This window comes from Prunus mume, linkage group LG5 (genome assembly GCF_029339155.1).
Source record: "Prunus mume cultivar Tortuosa linkage group LG5, ASM2933915v1, whole genome shotgun sequence".
NCBI lineage: Eukaryota > Viridiplantae > Streptophyta > Magnoliopsida > Rosales > Rosaceae > Prunus > Prunus mume.
The window spans coordinates 28,972,215-28,987,613 of NC_142702.1; the positions used below are offsets into that span (position 1 = coordinate 28,972,215).

General features: G+C 39.6%; 3 protein-coding genes across 4 annotated transcripts; 1 reads left to right on the forward strand and 2 right to left on the reverse strand.

Moving 5' to 3' along the window:
- Positions 1–717: 717 nt before the first annotated feature.
- On the forward strand, positions 718–7,080 carry LOC103333735 (dentin sialophosphoprotein-like protein). Of its 2 annotated transcripts, XM_089053479.1 has the most exons (6): positions 718–1,079; positions 2,082–2,182; positions 2,355–2,453; positions 2,699–3,021; positions 3,120–5,356; positions 5,441–7,080. In XM_089053479.1, the coding sequence occupies exons 4-6, from the start codon at positions 2,830–2,832 to the stop codon at positions 6,684–6,686; spliced, it is 3,675 nt and encodes a 1,224-aa protein (XP_088909605.1). In that variant the 5' UTR covers positions 718–1,079; positions 2,082–2,182; positions 2,355–2,453; positions 2,699–2,829; the 3' UTR covers positions 6,687–7,080. The 2 variants fall into 2 exon arrangements, with proteins under 2 accessions (XP_088909605.1, XP_008234851.2); XM_008236629.3 differs by lacking the exon at positions 2,082–2,182.
- Positions 7,081–7,386: 306 nt separating this feature from the next.
- On the reverse strand, positions 7,387–10,308 carry LOC103333791 (ferric reduction oxidase 2-like). The gene is made up of 8 exons (XM_008236682.3): positions 10,107–10,308; positions 9,853–9,955; positions 9,578–9,760; positions 9,245–9,479; positions 8,799–9,126; positions 8,464–8,707; positions 7,659–8,368; positions 7,387–7,582 (listed from the first exon to the last, which is right to left on the reverse strand). The coding sequence occupies exons 1-8, from the start codon at positions 10,276–10,278 to the stop codon at positions 7,440–7,442; spliced, it is 2,118 nt and encodes a 705-aa protein (XP_008234904.3). The 5' UTR covers positions 10,279–10,308; the 3' UTR covers positions 7,387–7,439.
- Positions 10,309–11,087: 779 nt separating this feature from the next.
- On the reverse strand, positions 11,088–15,050 carry LOC103333734 (ferric reduction oxidase 4-like). Its single transcript, XM_008236627.2, has 7 exons — positions 14,509–15,050; positions 14,298–14,385; positions 14,022–14,210; positions 13,659–13,893; positions 12,553–12,880; positions 11,496–12,407; positions 11,088–11,394 (listed from the first exon to the last, which is right to left on the reverse strand). The coding sequence occupies exons 1-7, from the start codon at positions 14,669–14,671 to the stop codon at positions 11,255–11,257; spliced, it is 2,055 nt and encodes a 684-aa protein (XP_008234849.2). The 5' UTR covers positions 14,672–15,050; the 3' UTR covers positions 11,088–11,254.
- Between the last annotated feature and the right edge of the window lie 349 nt (positions 15,051–15,399).

Here is a 15,399-nt window from a genome sequence, read left to right on the forward strand (position 1 = left end):
TTCCTTCCCTTGTTTTTTAAAATAAAAATAAAAATATTATGAAATTGTGCATTCAAAAATAAATACTCGTAATTAAAATGAGAATGTCATTAATTATAATTTTGGTACATAACCTTTTTTTTTAAGAAGGTTAATGATACATTAACTTAATAATTGCGTGATTTGGTAGTAATTTAAATTTGGCACCTCAATATATAATATATATATATATATATGGTGATACAGATTTAATTGTAATTGAACAAAGAAAAAAAGTTAAACATTCCAATTTAAACAAATAAAAGAAGTTAAAAATCCCAATATTCTGCGAATTACTTTCTTTTCTTTTCCTCATCAGAATCATAACTTGTTGGTGATGGTAAATCAGAAATATGTAAGGGTCTAAAAAAGGAATAAGCAGAACAATGAGGGTCATAAATACAAATATGCAAAAATGTTAAGACCCAAAAAGAAAGCATATCTTTCTCCTTCTTTCTGAAGTTGTCTAGTGTAAATTTTTGATAGTCAGGGTGCTCACTCGTAAATCAAAATTCCGGAGATCCAAAAGTCAAAATTTCCTTTCCTTCCTCAGAAATGGCTCACTATTTGACTATTGACTTCGAGATTCGTGTTATTTGATTTTTGGCAATCTTTAAGGATACTTTGGGTAATATGATAAAGGACGGAGGGCAGTATTGGTACAATAGTGGCAATAAATACGTGGTGAGAGAGCTCTCATCTATGCTCTCATCCAAACAGGAAACAAGAGGAAGTGGGGAGAGAAGATTGAAGAAGAAGAAGGGGGATTAATCAGCGGCCACAAGGTGCAACGTTTGTTCTCCAAAGCCCGGTAATCTACGGCCCTTATTAAACGATCAAGATCGCGACTGAGATTCGTCTTCTTTGTTTAAAACCTAGAAGAAGGAGAAGAGGAAGACGAAGAGGAAGAAGAAGAGCAATCAGATTCGAAAGCGTTTTTTGGTTTGCTTTGGCCAGATTATGAAGGATTTTGATATTGTTAGGGGCCGGAGTCTCTTCGTTGTTGATCGATTCGATTCGTTTTGACCGTGACGGCGATTGTTGGAAAATTGAAAGAACAGGTATTGAAAACCCTAAAGCTTTTGATAATTTGCGTGCGCTTTTTTTGTGGTTAATTTTATCTTTATCATCATCATCCTCTTCGTTGGTCAAGAAAACTACTACGAAGCGAAACCATGAAGCGGCTTCTTATCGACTCTGGATTTGTGCCAATGTCTGATTCATTGGGCTCTGTAGTCACTGCCTCCATTAAAGAACTAGTCCAATTACAGATCTTGAAGAACTACAGCTTTTTCTTCAAGTTGTCCTTCAGCACGGTACTGGATTTCACGGAGCTTAGTGGTGATGGGCTTTTAGGGTTATATAACCATAGGTAGAGGCACAGGGCCGAGATCCACGAGTTTTTTATATCGTGTTTGATCGACTGCGGCTCTCGAATCTTGATGTTTTGATTGAAGGGTTTCGCTCGCTGCAGTAAGGAAAAAACTAGTTGGGGTTTCTCCAGGAGGCATGCCCTGTTCTATGGATGCTAAAATTATTGATAGGGAATTTGAATAAATAATTTTTAATTTTATATGGCTGGATCTATGGGGGTTATGGGTGATCTGCTGTTTAGCAGAATCCCCATGTCATTTAACTTCATCATTCCAGTACTGAGTCATCTCTTATATGTGCCCATCTATATGGATCGAAGAAAGCTTCAGAACATAACGAAGACTTTGAATCTACTATGCAAAGTTTGTGGGCCTGTCGTTAAATCTTAGTTCTTTCAAGGCCAGGACTCTGCCTGCTCTTGTTGCTGGTGATAATGAGCACGACAATTTGAATTACTTGTTATGAAATGCACCTTTTTTCATATCATGAAACCTAAGAATACTGCTGCTGCTCTCTGCTGGCCAAATAGTGGGTGGAAATTATCTTTAGGAATTAAAAACCATTGCGCTGAATCTCTTTTTTGGGTATATTAGACTCGGTCTACTAGTTTGAATGAACGAACTGTTTGTCCTGTTTATGTTATAAGAAGTCTTTTTGTTGTCCTAATACTATATGGTTGCAAAATGAAGCCCGATTTCGAGTATTAGGGACTTGCTATGTTCAATTCAACATTCTGAACCAAGGGAGTTTTTGCAGTCCTTCAAAATTGGTTAACACGATCTGCCTCAAGGTAATGGCCTGTGGAGGCATTTGCTGGCAGTCTAGTTATCAGCTTTGGGCTCAATAGCAATGTTATAGATTTTCAGACTAGCTTTGTTAACCATTTTTTTCAACTGATTTCCGCTATTTCTTGTTTATATTCTAGATTATGTGCTGATCTTCATCTTTTTTGCATCTTTCAGGTGTGGTAGGTGGAAAAGTCATCAGGAATTTGTTTCCTTTGGTGGGTTTGAAGAAAAGTTTGTCACATATTCTAGAAAGATCGAGGAAACTAAATCATTGTAAGCTTCTAGGATTTGTGATTGATATTTTCGAAGGATAAATTTTATGTTCTCATTGTAGTTTTGTGACTGGATTTTGAAATTATGTTGAAATTATGTTAAGTTTAATGATGTTACTGCTACAGGTGCAATATATTGACATGTCTCAGTTATTTCATTCTGCATCTTCATGTCATATATTTCAAAGATTTTTTTTCTTCGCAATTTGACTCGGTAGATATAATTATTTTCCTTTTGATTTGCAGTCTCATTTTGTGCTTGCACTGGGGGTGTACCCACCACTCTGGTGCAAAGTGGAAAGCAAGTAACAGCAGCATCTTGCAGAACCTGTGGCGGCAGGCAAACAGTTGATGGGATTTGGTCTCTCTGCTAAAGCATGATGAATACAGTACGTGTAGAACTTACGGAAGCTATTAGTACTAACTTGAATTGGAAGATTTCTAAGGGTTATCGGAGTGCACCAAGGCGGTCAAGGAAACTGGTTGATAGAAGCCAAAAATTGGGTGTAGAGCTAGCAGAGAAAAGTGCTAGAAGTCCATCAGAAACAACCGTTTCTGAATCAGAGAAGGTTAATACTGCACATGTGTTCCTTTTTTGTTTCTTTGTACTAATCCTTTTAGTTGCACTTATGTCCTCATGTTTCTGATATAATTGTCTGTTTTGCAGCTTGGTGTGGCTGTACTTGGGAGACGGTTCGGTGACAAAATTGAGCATGTACCCATTAAGAAAAGGAGATTTATGGTCCGGTCTCCATCACCCCCGCCTCACCTATCTTCTACACACCTTGAAGACAACCAACCACCACTGGATGGGCGACGTGCTTCAGGTCAGAAGTCTTGTCCAAAATCAATTGTCAAAAAGCATCCCACAAGGAGTGATGCTTCTACGCTGACTAGGTTGTGTCATAGTGTTGCTGATAGTGGTGTTAATGAGAACTTAAATGAGGTGACAAATCAAAAACCTGGTGGTGGGGAGGACTTCTCTGGTATTGAGATATTGGCAGCTGCTGCCTGCAACAACAGCATAAATGATTATATGAATCCTGTTGAGGGTAATTCAGTAGGTGAAGATTTATCACAGGATGGAAAAGATGCGTCAACTTCTGCCAGGCCCTCAGAGCAAACTTTTGTTTCAACTTCTTCAACAGAGATGGGAACTGCTTCAGAATTTTCAGAAGCAAGAGATGCATCAGTCTCTGCAATCTTGGAAGAGAGTGTTGCATCACTGGAAACAGTACATTCGTCCATTAAAGATATACCACAAGAAGATAAGATAGAGAGCTCCAGTTTTGAGGCTAATGGGATCAGAATTAATCCTAGCGAAGGACACGACGAAGCAGTAGCAAGATCCATTTCCTCGAAAGATGTTAGGTTGCACTGGGACCTAAATGTTACTATGGATGCTTGGGACGAACCTTGTGATATGGTGATTGGTGACCCTCAAACAACTGCAGTAGATGATATCTCGATGAATAATAAGCAGGGTTCAGAAGCTCTTGAGATACTGGGGGTTGAAGATGCTAAAAATGACATTGCAAGCACATTGCAGCCCCTGGCTGACAATGATGAACAGGGATTGAAAGCGTGCCCTGAATTTGAGATGAGTTATGGTAAATGTGTTCCTGCTGATAATGCTTTGGGACCTTCAAAAGATACTGGAATGGGTGCAAAGGCCTCCTCTCAGGATGCCAGTGTGGATGCATGTGTTGATCATTCTCCTTGCGATGACATCATGGTCACAGGCCCTGTCTCTGACGAAACCAATAAAACACCACCTCCCATCTTAGCTGTTAAGCATATGACAGAAGATACTGCTCCTGGTGTACAACTGGGTGTAACTGTCTGTTCGGAAAGTGTAAAGGTTGAAAACCCTGCTATAGCTTGTGTGCCAGAGGGGGCTTCCTGTGAGATTGAAAGCACTGTTCTAGATGACGATGGTAAGGGCTCTGGTGCGACATCTAGCTTCCATGATGATCCAAAATCCCCTGAAGAGATGATGGGAGTAGAAAGTTGTCATTCACTCGCACCTGTTGTCCTTGAAGTCAAGCCTGTAGCTAAAACAGAGGATATGGCTGCTGACATTTCCAAACTTGATTGTGATGATAAATCTGCGTCAGGTGCATCTATTGGAGAAGGCCTATCTCTGGTGACTTTAACTGCAAAAGAACCAGTTGAAGCCATCTCTGAGACTCATACTGTTGATTCTCTACCAAAGGCTGCAGCTGGATCCTCCTCTGGTGAGCAATGCCACTATGGTGAAGGTACCACATGTAGCTTGGGTAGAGTCACTACAGAAGATCCTTCCAATGACAACTATGACTTGGATGTTTGTCAAGATGATAAGGATCACATGGTTGGCAAGGAAAAAACTATGGAACATGAAGCTGGTTATGAATCTCAGTATGAAGATGGGGAGTTGAGGGAATCAGATGTACCATATTGGGAGGAGAATGAATTTGAGGATGAAGAAGCTGAATGTGTTGACTATGGTTCTGATACATGTGACAGTGATGCTGCTCATGACTCTATATCAGGGAAAGTTGGAATGGGACTTGAATGCAGAGAAACAGAAGTATTTGGGTCAGAGTCTAGGGAAATTAACAGGAATGCGAAGGTTGTGAGAGGTTTGAGTCCAGGATCTGATAATATGTGTGAAAAAAATGAACATTCTTTGAGACAATGTTCCATGGGTTCGAAGACAAAAACTTCTGGATCTGATCAATTGCCTGGTGATTCTGAAGCTTCTTCAAACAGAACTGCAGAAGCAACTGAGGGCTGCACAGGAAGGAGACATGCCGCTAATTACTTAGATGGCCTTGGTGGCAAGTATTCTCCTGCCGAAGTGGGTGGATCAGTGGCATCCAACACTCTAAATAGGATGGGTCCTGTATGTGCAAGGAGGAGGTAAATTCGAATCTTTTTATCTTTCTTTAATGCCAATTTTGAAATTTCTATCTTGGTTACCAATTATTCTTTTTGTTGCGTCAGGTTGCACAACTTTGATATGTCTTTTCGCTCTGAAGAGGCTGGTTCTGATCAGTCCATGGGAAAGGAAAAATCTGATTCGCGTATGCATAGTAAAATCTCTGGAGGTGCACATTTGGTTAATCCTTCAGGGGGTTATTGGGATTCCAAACGCCGCGAATCTCCCAGCTATCATGGTTCCTTTGGTTCTGGCCGCCCTAGACCAAAAAGTGTTGTTGAGAGCCATGGTTTTGAAATGGATCCAGATGATACATTTTCAGAAGCAGCAGGAGTTCACAACCGTGTTCGCAGGCAAGCTATAAGTTTTTCCTCAAATCGCCTGTATCAGCCCCCACTTAGAAGAAGATCGCCAGCCGAGAGAAATGACACGCATAATATGCATAGGGGAGTGATACCTATGAGAGATACAAGTCCCGATAGGCGGAGGTTTAGAAGATACCCACAAGGGGTTAGTAGAGGCATCCGAGAGGAGTACCACAGGCCGATGCCCGATGATCCCAACGAATGTTCTTATAATGTGCCACGCCGAATGGCCAGGAGAGAGCAAAGCACTTCACCTCCTGGCAGAGGACCTATATATTATGGTAGACCCTACAAGAAGTTCCAGTCTAGATGCAGAAGTCGTTCTCCTCTTTCATGGGGTGTACCAAGAGAACGGAATGATGTTTCAAGACATCGTGGCAGCAGGTCTCCTGATTATAGGCTGGATTCTAAAATGGATAAGCCAAGAGTGCCCTTTCAGAAGCACAGTTTTGGAGCAAAGTACGAAGTAGGAGGGTTCATGTCCCCACCAAAACGTCGGTTTTCTCCACAACAGAATTCCAGATGGTTTGATGATTCAAATAGTGGTGTAGACCATAATTTCAGGGGTAGGAGATTAGCTGGAAGGCGGTTCCAGCAGGGACAGAGGATTGATTCAGTGCGTTCGTCTCGGAGATTAAGTTCGGATGATTACTTTGAACCCATGAGTCGGCCTGCAAGATTCTCTGAGTTGGCCAGTGGTGGTGGCAGGGAATGTAGATATGAGGGCAGTGATGATGATAGAAGAAAACATGATGGAAGATTTGAGATCATTCATCGGGTGAGGCGTTATGATTCAGATGGTGTTGTCCGTCAGTTCCGTTATGATGAAGAAGATCGTTTTGCATCTCGCAACACGCAGAACTACGATGACTGCGACAATAGAGCTGCCGATAGACGGCCTCGTGATGCTTACGTAGGAGAGATAGCTAAGAGAAGGGTAAATTAAGGTTCCAATGTTGACTAGGAGCATTAAACTCCAGCCCCTGCTCCGACTCAATTCATTTAGACTGCAAGATGCATAATTTGAGAGGAAAATCTTCATCACCTTTGCCTCTGCAGGCATTTTCATCAAATCGATGTGTTAGTTCTCTGGCAGATAGGAGTTCTTCCCAATTTTTACTTTTTCATTTTCTTTCTTACTGTGATAGTTAAGTCCAAATATTCGTATTCTTCCCGGCGTCTGGCACTGCTTGTGGAAGCTACCCTTACCATTCTGATTGCGGCTAGGCAAAATTTTTTTTAGGAAGGGCCTAATGTTGCTTTGTTCATCTTGAATTTTGTTTTTATTTACCTTAGGTAATTTTAATGATTAGTGAAGAATGGCAAGCTTTTTAGTTTAAGGCTTTTCTTGATTCCTTCTTATAATGTGTTTACTGATGGTGTCAAAGAGTCTCTTTTTTGGCTTTGGCACTTCTCTCAGCTTTTTAAATAATAAATTTCCTTTGTTTTCGTGGAGGGTAATATTTAGACCTTATTCTTCAGTGACGTACATTTGTGCCGACTGGTTGTATCCTTGAATTGCAATGAAAAAAAGGTAAATGAAGAACCAATCACTTTTCCTGATCTATCTGTACAACTACAAATTCTCCATATTGATCCTTAAACTGTAGTGCTAATCAGCTAGGCAGAGCCACTGATTTGTGGGCGAAGCAACGTCTTAATCAGCCATGAAAATATTTCTGTGTCTAGTATCTCAGCTTTACCAACTGAAGCTCATGGAATGGTAATGTAAATTGTTGTTCACCAAGCCCGATGAACATACTGCAGCCACTTCTTGCCTCATCCTCCTTGGGCCACTAACGAGGATCCCAATGCTTGAACCTTCACAATCAGACAATATGCCTGCAAAATAATGATATGTTAAAACCCTAACCCCTTAAAGAACTGTTGCAGAGTGGTTTGATTAAAAATAACTCACCTTTAAGATCAGGTCTTCTGTCATAGTGCACCTTTGTGGATTCCACAAAGGACCAATGGGGAAGGCTTTCGAGCTCTTGATCACCACCGGAGTAGCATGCACTTGGTGAAGTAGTTATCGGCGTGGATGCGTCTATGGCTTGAATCTGTCCCATCTCCTTGACACTCTGGTTCTTGTTCCACAGAAACCCTGCTGTTGCAGTAGTGGCTATGGAGACACATAAGAGTAACATGCTTAAAGCAGATCTAGAAGACTCAGAGTACATAATCTTATAGTCATGCTCATTTGGGTATATGTAAAATCGTGTGAGGATGCCCAGGAGCACAAGGAAGATAACAAAAGAGGAAGATATTATCATTGCAAGCCAAAGCCAGCTGTTTTGGCCTAGAATTGCAGAAACTGGTACATCTAAAGGGTCTGGCTTGAAACATATTGTTTGGAAGGGCTTGTGGGAATTTGATGTGGGTTCTTTCTCTCTCGTCACATAAGCTTCAATTTGTAATTGCAAGCAAGAAATGTCCAAATCTGTGCCTGAAACTGGGAGGATGAGGTTTAACATGGTGAGGTCCAGTGATTTCCTGAAAGCACATATGAGCAGAATCTGTGGAGTCTTAGTGCCTGAGTTATTGGCCTGAAAGAGGAGCTCCCGGATGATCGATATCAAGGGAGTAATGCCACTTCCTCCACTCACCATCACGATTGTGTCGTGCCTGCACCGGATTTTCACCATGCCAATCAAGTTAGCTTAGCACTCACATTATGACATTATGAAAAACTGGGGAGTTGGGGTTTACTATGTAAGCACCTTAGCATGTTGTTTGAGACAGGTCCATAGGGTCCTTCAACTGAGACTTGTAGGCGGTCTATGGGCTGAGTGGATGACAACTTCTGATACAAGTTTTGAGACCAATTTCCTTCGCTTTTGATGACAACGCTAAGCTTGTCAGCATCCAATTTGCTGCTGGAAGTAACACTAAAAGGATGCCATTGCATCTTTGAAATGCTAGGTACATTTACAAACACCATGCTTGTTGGAGAATAACTGAGTCCTATAATCAAATTCAATGAAAAAGATTTAAAATGGGAAATCTCAAATTTCTGTTCTTTTTTCTTTTTCAGTTTTTGTATTTCTTTCTTCACCTGGGTTCTTGGAGAAGTTCAACTCAACAGCCTCACATGGAAGAACACGTGCTGAAACCAGACGAATTCTTTGTTGTGATTGCAAGAAACGCAAGAACCTATCGATGATGAATAGGTAAAAGCCTGGGAGCGTTGTGCAAGCATAGGAGAACTTCACATGAAACACGTAGAAGACAACAAAGACGATGTAGACATGATGGGTGTAGAAGAAGAGCTCAAACATCTTGCGGCGTATTCGAGGGAAGCTTGTAGCCCACATGGCTAATCCGGCGAGCAGAGCGATTTCTCCAGCCAAATTGCAAATGGCAAAGTTGTCCCAGTTGAACATCTACAGTGGAGAACAAAACTGCTTCAAAGTGAGAATGGCTGGCTCATTTCATTTCTAAATTGTATAAGTTAACCAAATCACCTTCTATCTAAATGAGAAGTGGAAATTTATTATTTACCAAGAAGATTTGGCTTGTGTTGGCCCAATATATGATGTAACAAAGGCCGTGAGCCGTGAAGAGGGTCATGACAAGGTGTCCCAGCCAGATATGATACTTGATGCTTGCCTCTGATGTGAGGCCAATAAGCTGCAAAATGGAAGAGCCTCTGCTTACAGGGAAGAAGAGAAGGGATAGACAGAAGTTTCCAACTAGGCCTAGTGCTAGTGCTACAATTGATAACTTTGTTTCCCACCTGTCAGATTAAGTTCATTAAACATCTGGTTAATTATTTATATGAAGGAAAATATATTAAATTTTTTCAAGTTTTAAAAGCAAATAGAGATTTCTTACACTTGCTCTCCCTTGACTCCGGCATGTGCGGTTGCAAACATATTATGCAGATACGAAGAGATTGACCAGACAAGTAGTGCAATGGCCATCACCACAAAGGATAGCTCTATCCAAGAAACAATCCCAAGAGGACCTTTCACCAGCAACGGTCTCTTCCATGATGCCCAAAATGAACTTTTCACCCTACCAATCAAAGAGCAAATAAAATAAGAAAAATATTTGATACATGAAGAGAGAGAGAGAGAGAGAGAGAGAGAGAGAGAGAGTGAGGGTACCTTTGGTTGTTCTCATCAGCTTTCTTCTTTCTCCTGTGAAGCAAAAAGCAGCCCACAGTTGCTATAAATAGGATGGGGAATGGGTAGATAAGCACCTCTGCACCTGGAAATAAATAAGAGAAAACCATGGCAGCAGAGCAGAATGCAGTAAGGCAAAGGCTAAGATGTTTAAGTCATAGAGTTGCAGAAGAAAGTGAAAAAGCTTTGGTTTTTAATCATGAACCCAAAGAAAACAAAACAAAACAAAACAAAACCTTGTTTCTCAAAATAGGTAGAATCAGTGTTTTTAAGAATGTGAGGGAACCAATTCAGGTAGAAAGTATTGGTGGGCATCATGATCCAAATCATCATGTACCCAACAAATACCATCATCAGTAGCAACAACACCATTGATTCAAGGGTCCTCATTCCTGCACTAGAAGACATTTCTTTTTCTTTTGGCCCTTCTGAACATAAACCCTGATGATCTCTCTGTTTTCCAGTAAAGTGGTTTCCTGGATATCCTTATATATAACTTGCATATTACATAAATTTTACCTTTTTTTTATTTTTATATTCTTTGAGACGTAAAAAAATTTAATAATAAAAAAAAGGGGAAAGAATCATAAAACATGTCAAGAGTTTCAGTGAGTTCACATGTAAAAATGAGAGAGAGAGTTTTAGAAGCCAAATTAGGCATCAAATAAAAGTTAAACAAGATGGTTGACTTGTAATATGGATGGTGAGTGAGAGTGCCAAATAGAAGGTCATTGTAGATACCGTACTGTCCGCAGTGTTCCTTCCAATGCAATTGTCAATTTGTCTTTGGCATAAACATACATGCAACGCCTCAGCTCTGCCTCCGCCTGCTCATTCCCCAATTTGTCCTCTATCTATATATTACTCTACAACGGAACACTTCTTTTCTTAGATATTTTTCGGTTTAAAGTTATAGAAAATTGAGTAGAAATGAGATTTTTAAAATACGTCCCGTCTTTAAGAAATATACAAGGTATCGTCTAATATATACGAATTAACAACTGCCTGCCATTCCTTTACATTGCCATGGAATAAAAAGAAGTTGACAAAACTTCAAAACCCAAAGACAACTAAATACAATGAAGGTCCGTCCGGCCAACTCCGGCCAAGAAACAGTACAATAAAGGTAAAAAAAAAAAGAAATCTGCCCTTGTATGCCTCCCCGTTTTCCATAGATCATGTGCAATAGTGCAATGGCTATATAAAAATCAACATTAATTGCACAATTCGAGCAGAGCTTCCTTTTAAAAAAAAAAAATAAATAAAAATTATTATTATTATACATCATCAACTATTGAGTTCAATCCAATCCAACTCAAAATAAAAAACACAATTTTATACAGAATTTATATAGCATTATGGCACTGTACAGGCTGAACTTTGATCACCAGTTGAAGCTAATGGACTCGAAATGCAGATTATCTGCCAAACCAGATGAACAAATTTTAGCAACCTCATGTCTCATCTTCCTTGGCCCACACACCAACACTCCCACATCCGATTCTTTGGACCCCAACAGAATTTCTGCAATATTATATTATAAACAAAAAACCATAATCATTAATTTCTTCAAAACTGTGTTATTAATAGGGTGTTCTGCTTATAATAGTCGTAAAATAACCTACTTTTGAGATCAGGCCTTGTTCCATAATGCACCTGGGTGGCTTGATTCTGTGGATGGCTTTCAAGTTCTTGATCATGAGTTCCATAGGCATCTACGTTCTGAACTTGCTTCCCTTCCATGGCATTTTGTCTCTTGCACCAAAGGAACACTAAGCTAGACACCATGAAAATGGAGGCACAGACCAAAAACATGTACCAAAGACATGTGAAGGAGTAATGGTAATTTTCTCCAGTGTTGTGGTCAATTGGGTAAATGTAGAAACGAGTGGTGAGGCCCAGAACAAAGAGGAACAAGACAAATGAGGACGAGACTATTGCAGCTAGCCATAGCCAGCTATTTGGACCTAAAACAGCAGAAACAGGCGAGTCCAGCGGGTCGGGTTTAAACCATACTGTTTGAATGGCCCTTTGAGCCTCTGCCGGAGGCTGCTCTGTTTCTCTGGTCACGTAGGCTTCGATTTCCAAGTCTATTTGGGCAGCAAAATCAGCAGGGGCCAAAGAGATTGGAAGCAATAGTTGTAGCATGGAGAGATCGGCTGAGTTCTTGAAAGCACAGATGAGCCGTACACGTGGCACATGGCAGTCTGGTTTGGTGCTTTGGAAAATAATCTCGCGGATTATGGAAATCATAGGAGTAATTCCACTTCCTCCACTGAACATCACCAGAGCCTCATGCCTTAGGAAATGAGATGAAACAGGGCCATAAGGTCCTTCAACAGAAACTTGGACATGATCCACATTAGAAGAAAGTTGCTTGTAGAATTTTTGAGACCAACTTCCTTGGTTCTTAATCACAACACTCAGCTTATCTGGCTCCATGTTAGAGTTTGAAGTCACTGTAAAGGGGTGCCATTGCATCTTGGATATGCTAGGCACATTAATAAACAAGATGCTAGTGGGATTATAATCCAACCCTAGAACAAAATATAGTATTTTTATTAGTTAATATAAGGAAATAAATAAATCAATAACAATAATGATTGCTTATGTGAGTTAGGTTAGTTCGAATTCCCTCTGATTAACCCATAAAATAATGGTCTTAAAGTTTAATTTAATTACCTTGGGTCTTGGAGAAGTTGAGCTCAATGGTTCCACATGGTAAAACTCGTGCTGAGATTAAGCCGGCTCGTTGGTAAGATTGTAAAAATCTCAAGTATCGATCAACGATGAAGAGGAAGATCCCAGGAAGGATCATGCAGAAGTAGGAGGCACCAACATGCAAGATGTAGAAGAAGACGTAGAGTGGGTAGAGATTATGGGTGTAGAAAAAAACTTCGAACATTTTTCGCCTGACACGTGGAATGCTTGTCACCCACATTGCCATTGCAAACACAATTGCAATGACCCCAGCTACATTTGATACATAAATTTTGCTCCATTCAAGAATCTGCAATGCGTACGTCATCACCAAAATCAATTAAATCTGCCAAAGTTACTGTGCTGTGTTGTGTTGTTTTTTGGGTAAACTTTGTGTTGTGTTCATCGTGGATTAAAGCCGAAGATGAAAAATAATTGAGTGTATAATGTATTGCCATTTTTATAATTAACGTGTACGGAATTAATTCATGATGAGTCAGTCCATAGTTGTAGCTATAAAAATTAATTTTTTTATAGTTATATTATAATCACATCTGTGATATTGACATATTATCGATAATGATATTGATATTTTATTGAACGATCGTCTTGCCTAGAGAAGAATTAACAGTATAAATTAATCACATGTGTTATATGAGATTGATTATATAGGAGAAGGATATATATTCCATTTCCCTCCGTACGTAATTTATGTTTGTTCTTGGATGGTGGTACCTGCAGAGAATCAACCTACGATGTTTACCTATCTTATCAACAATCTGACACCGAGTTTAAGTTGAACCACTGAATTCTTCCCTTTGGGATTGTGAAGGATTCCTCGCTATACTATCAAACAAGAAACAAATAACAACATACCTCTGCACACAAGACGCAAAGAGATTCTCTTTCTCACTACTAGAAACAAGAAAATCATTTTCATGCACACATACATGATAATACAATCAATTGAGCTAAAACCTAGAGAGAGAGAGAGAGAGAGAGAGAGAGAGAGAGAGAGAGAGAGCAAGAGGGAATTAATTAAAGAGAAAAAGAAAAAAAAAAGGAAACTTAAACATGAAAATATATACCAGAGCCATTTGATGAGTGATGCCCCAGTAGATGATGAAGCCTAGGGTGTGTGCAACAAAAAGTATCATCGAGAGATGGCCAAGCCAACTATGATATTTAATACTCGACTCGGATGTGAGCCCAAATAGAGGCAAAATTGAAGACCCTCGAGTTACAGGAAAGAAGAGAAATGCCCAGCATATGTTTCCAATGTACCCCAATCTCAATGAAACACTTCGAAACTTTGCTTCCCACCTGCCATATTTATATATTCAAAAAACCCGCAAGCGTTAATTGATTAGTAAGTTGAAAAAATCCGATGTCCGGTTGAAATATTAAGTCAATAACAAGAAGTATATACTGGTATTATATTGAATTCATACACTTTCTCTCCATCTTTATGCATATGGAGGTGGCCAAAGCTGACATATAAGTAGTTGGCAAGAGACCAGACCAAGAGTGCAGCGAACATGATCACAAAAGCAAGCTCCGTTGCCGTAACAATTCCCAGAGGAGCCTTTACAACCGCTGGACGTCTCCAAAAGGTCAAGCGACTTGTTGTAATGACACTACTGCAACCAGTTCATAATAATGATGATGATGATGAGTGTATATAGTTTTTTTAGTTTGTATATAAGATTGTGGAGTTTGAGTATGACCTATTTGACTGCTTTTGAAAATGGAGATAAACACAGCTTAAAGCTGCTATTAGCATCATTGGGAAGGAGAGAAGCAGAAGATTTACCCCTGTAATTAGTATCACACATCACATGGTTAGCATATAATTATATAGTGAAGAAAGAAAGTATGCATCAAAACAAGTTAATAATTAAGCAAAGCAATTCATCAACAACTGAAGGAAGACAAAACCTTGCGCTCCAAAATATGTAGAATTGAGCTTGCTTTGTAGGTTGAGTGTCCAGACATTTTTGTAGGTTTTTGTAGGCAACATGGTCCAAATCATGAGCCATCCAAGAAACACCACAAGCAAAATCAACCTTGTAATACTTGTCAACATCGTCTGACTGCCCATCCTTTCGTTTGAGAGGAGTGTTTCGATACTGAGAAAGCTATGCAGAAAATTACCCCACCTTCTTCTGCTATGCAACTAAAAGATTAGCTTCCAACAATATATAGGCATAAGGGTCGAGGAGAGAGGCACCATCCATGCCACCCATATACTCCTCACCCTCATATTTTATAAACTTATTTAGTTTTTAATTAAGGTCAGAAGAAGGGGAATCAAGTTAATTGTAAAAAGGTACACGCGTGACGACTTTTTGATGAGTGTGAATAACAGTTCTCTATCAAGTTCAATAATTTAATATATTTTTTCCGTCCATAATTCTTTTGGGCTTTAGAAAAGTAATGATGTGAACAAAATTATTTTATCAAAAGGGACACTTGAAATTAATTCTCATATTCAAAATTTCCATCATATGTTGGTTGCTGCTGCTACTATTATGCGCCCAATGTGCACATGCGTACTATACTTGCGTGGTGCTTCGGAGCGATATCAAGAATGGCAAGTATAGTTGACTTTTCTTGGGTAATGAAAGTACAGTTGACCAGTGGGTGAAGTAGAGAAGTATAGTACAGGTAGTACACCATAGTAGTTGACATACATCAAGAAAGAAAGAAAAAAAGTTGACATACCTTGAGATACGAGATGAAATCAGGGAAGTGATGTATTATAATACAGATTTTTCAGTATAATAATCCTGCATTTGCTTGAGTTTAATTTCCTACTGAATGCATATT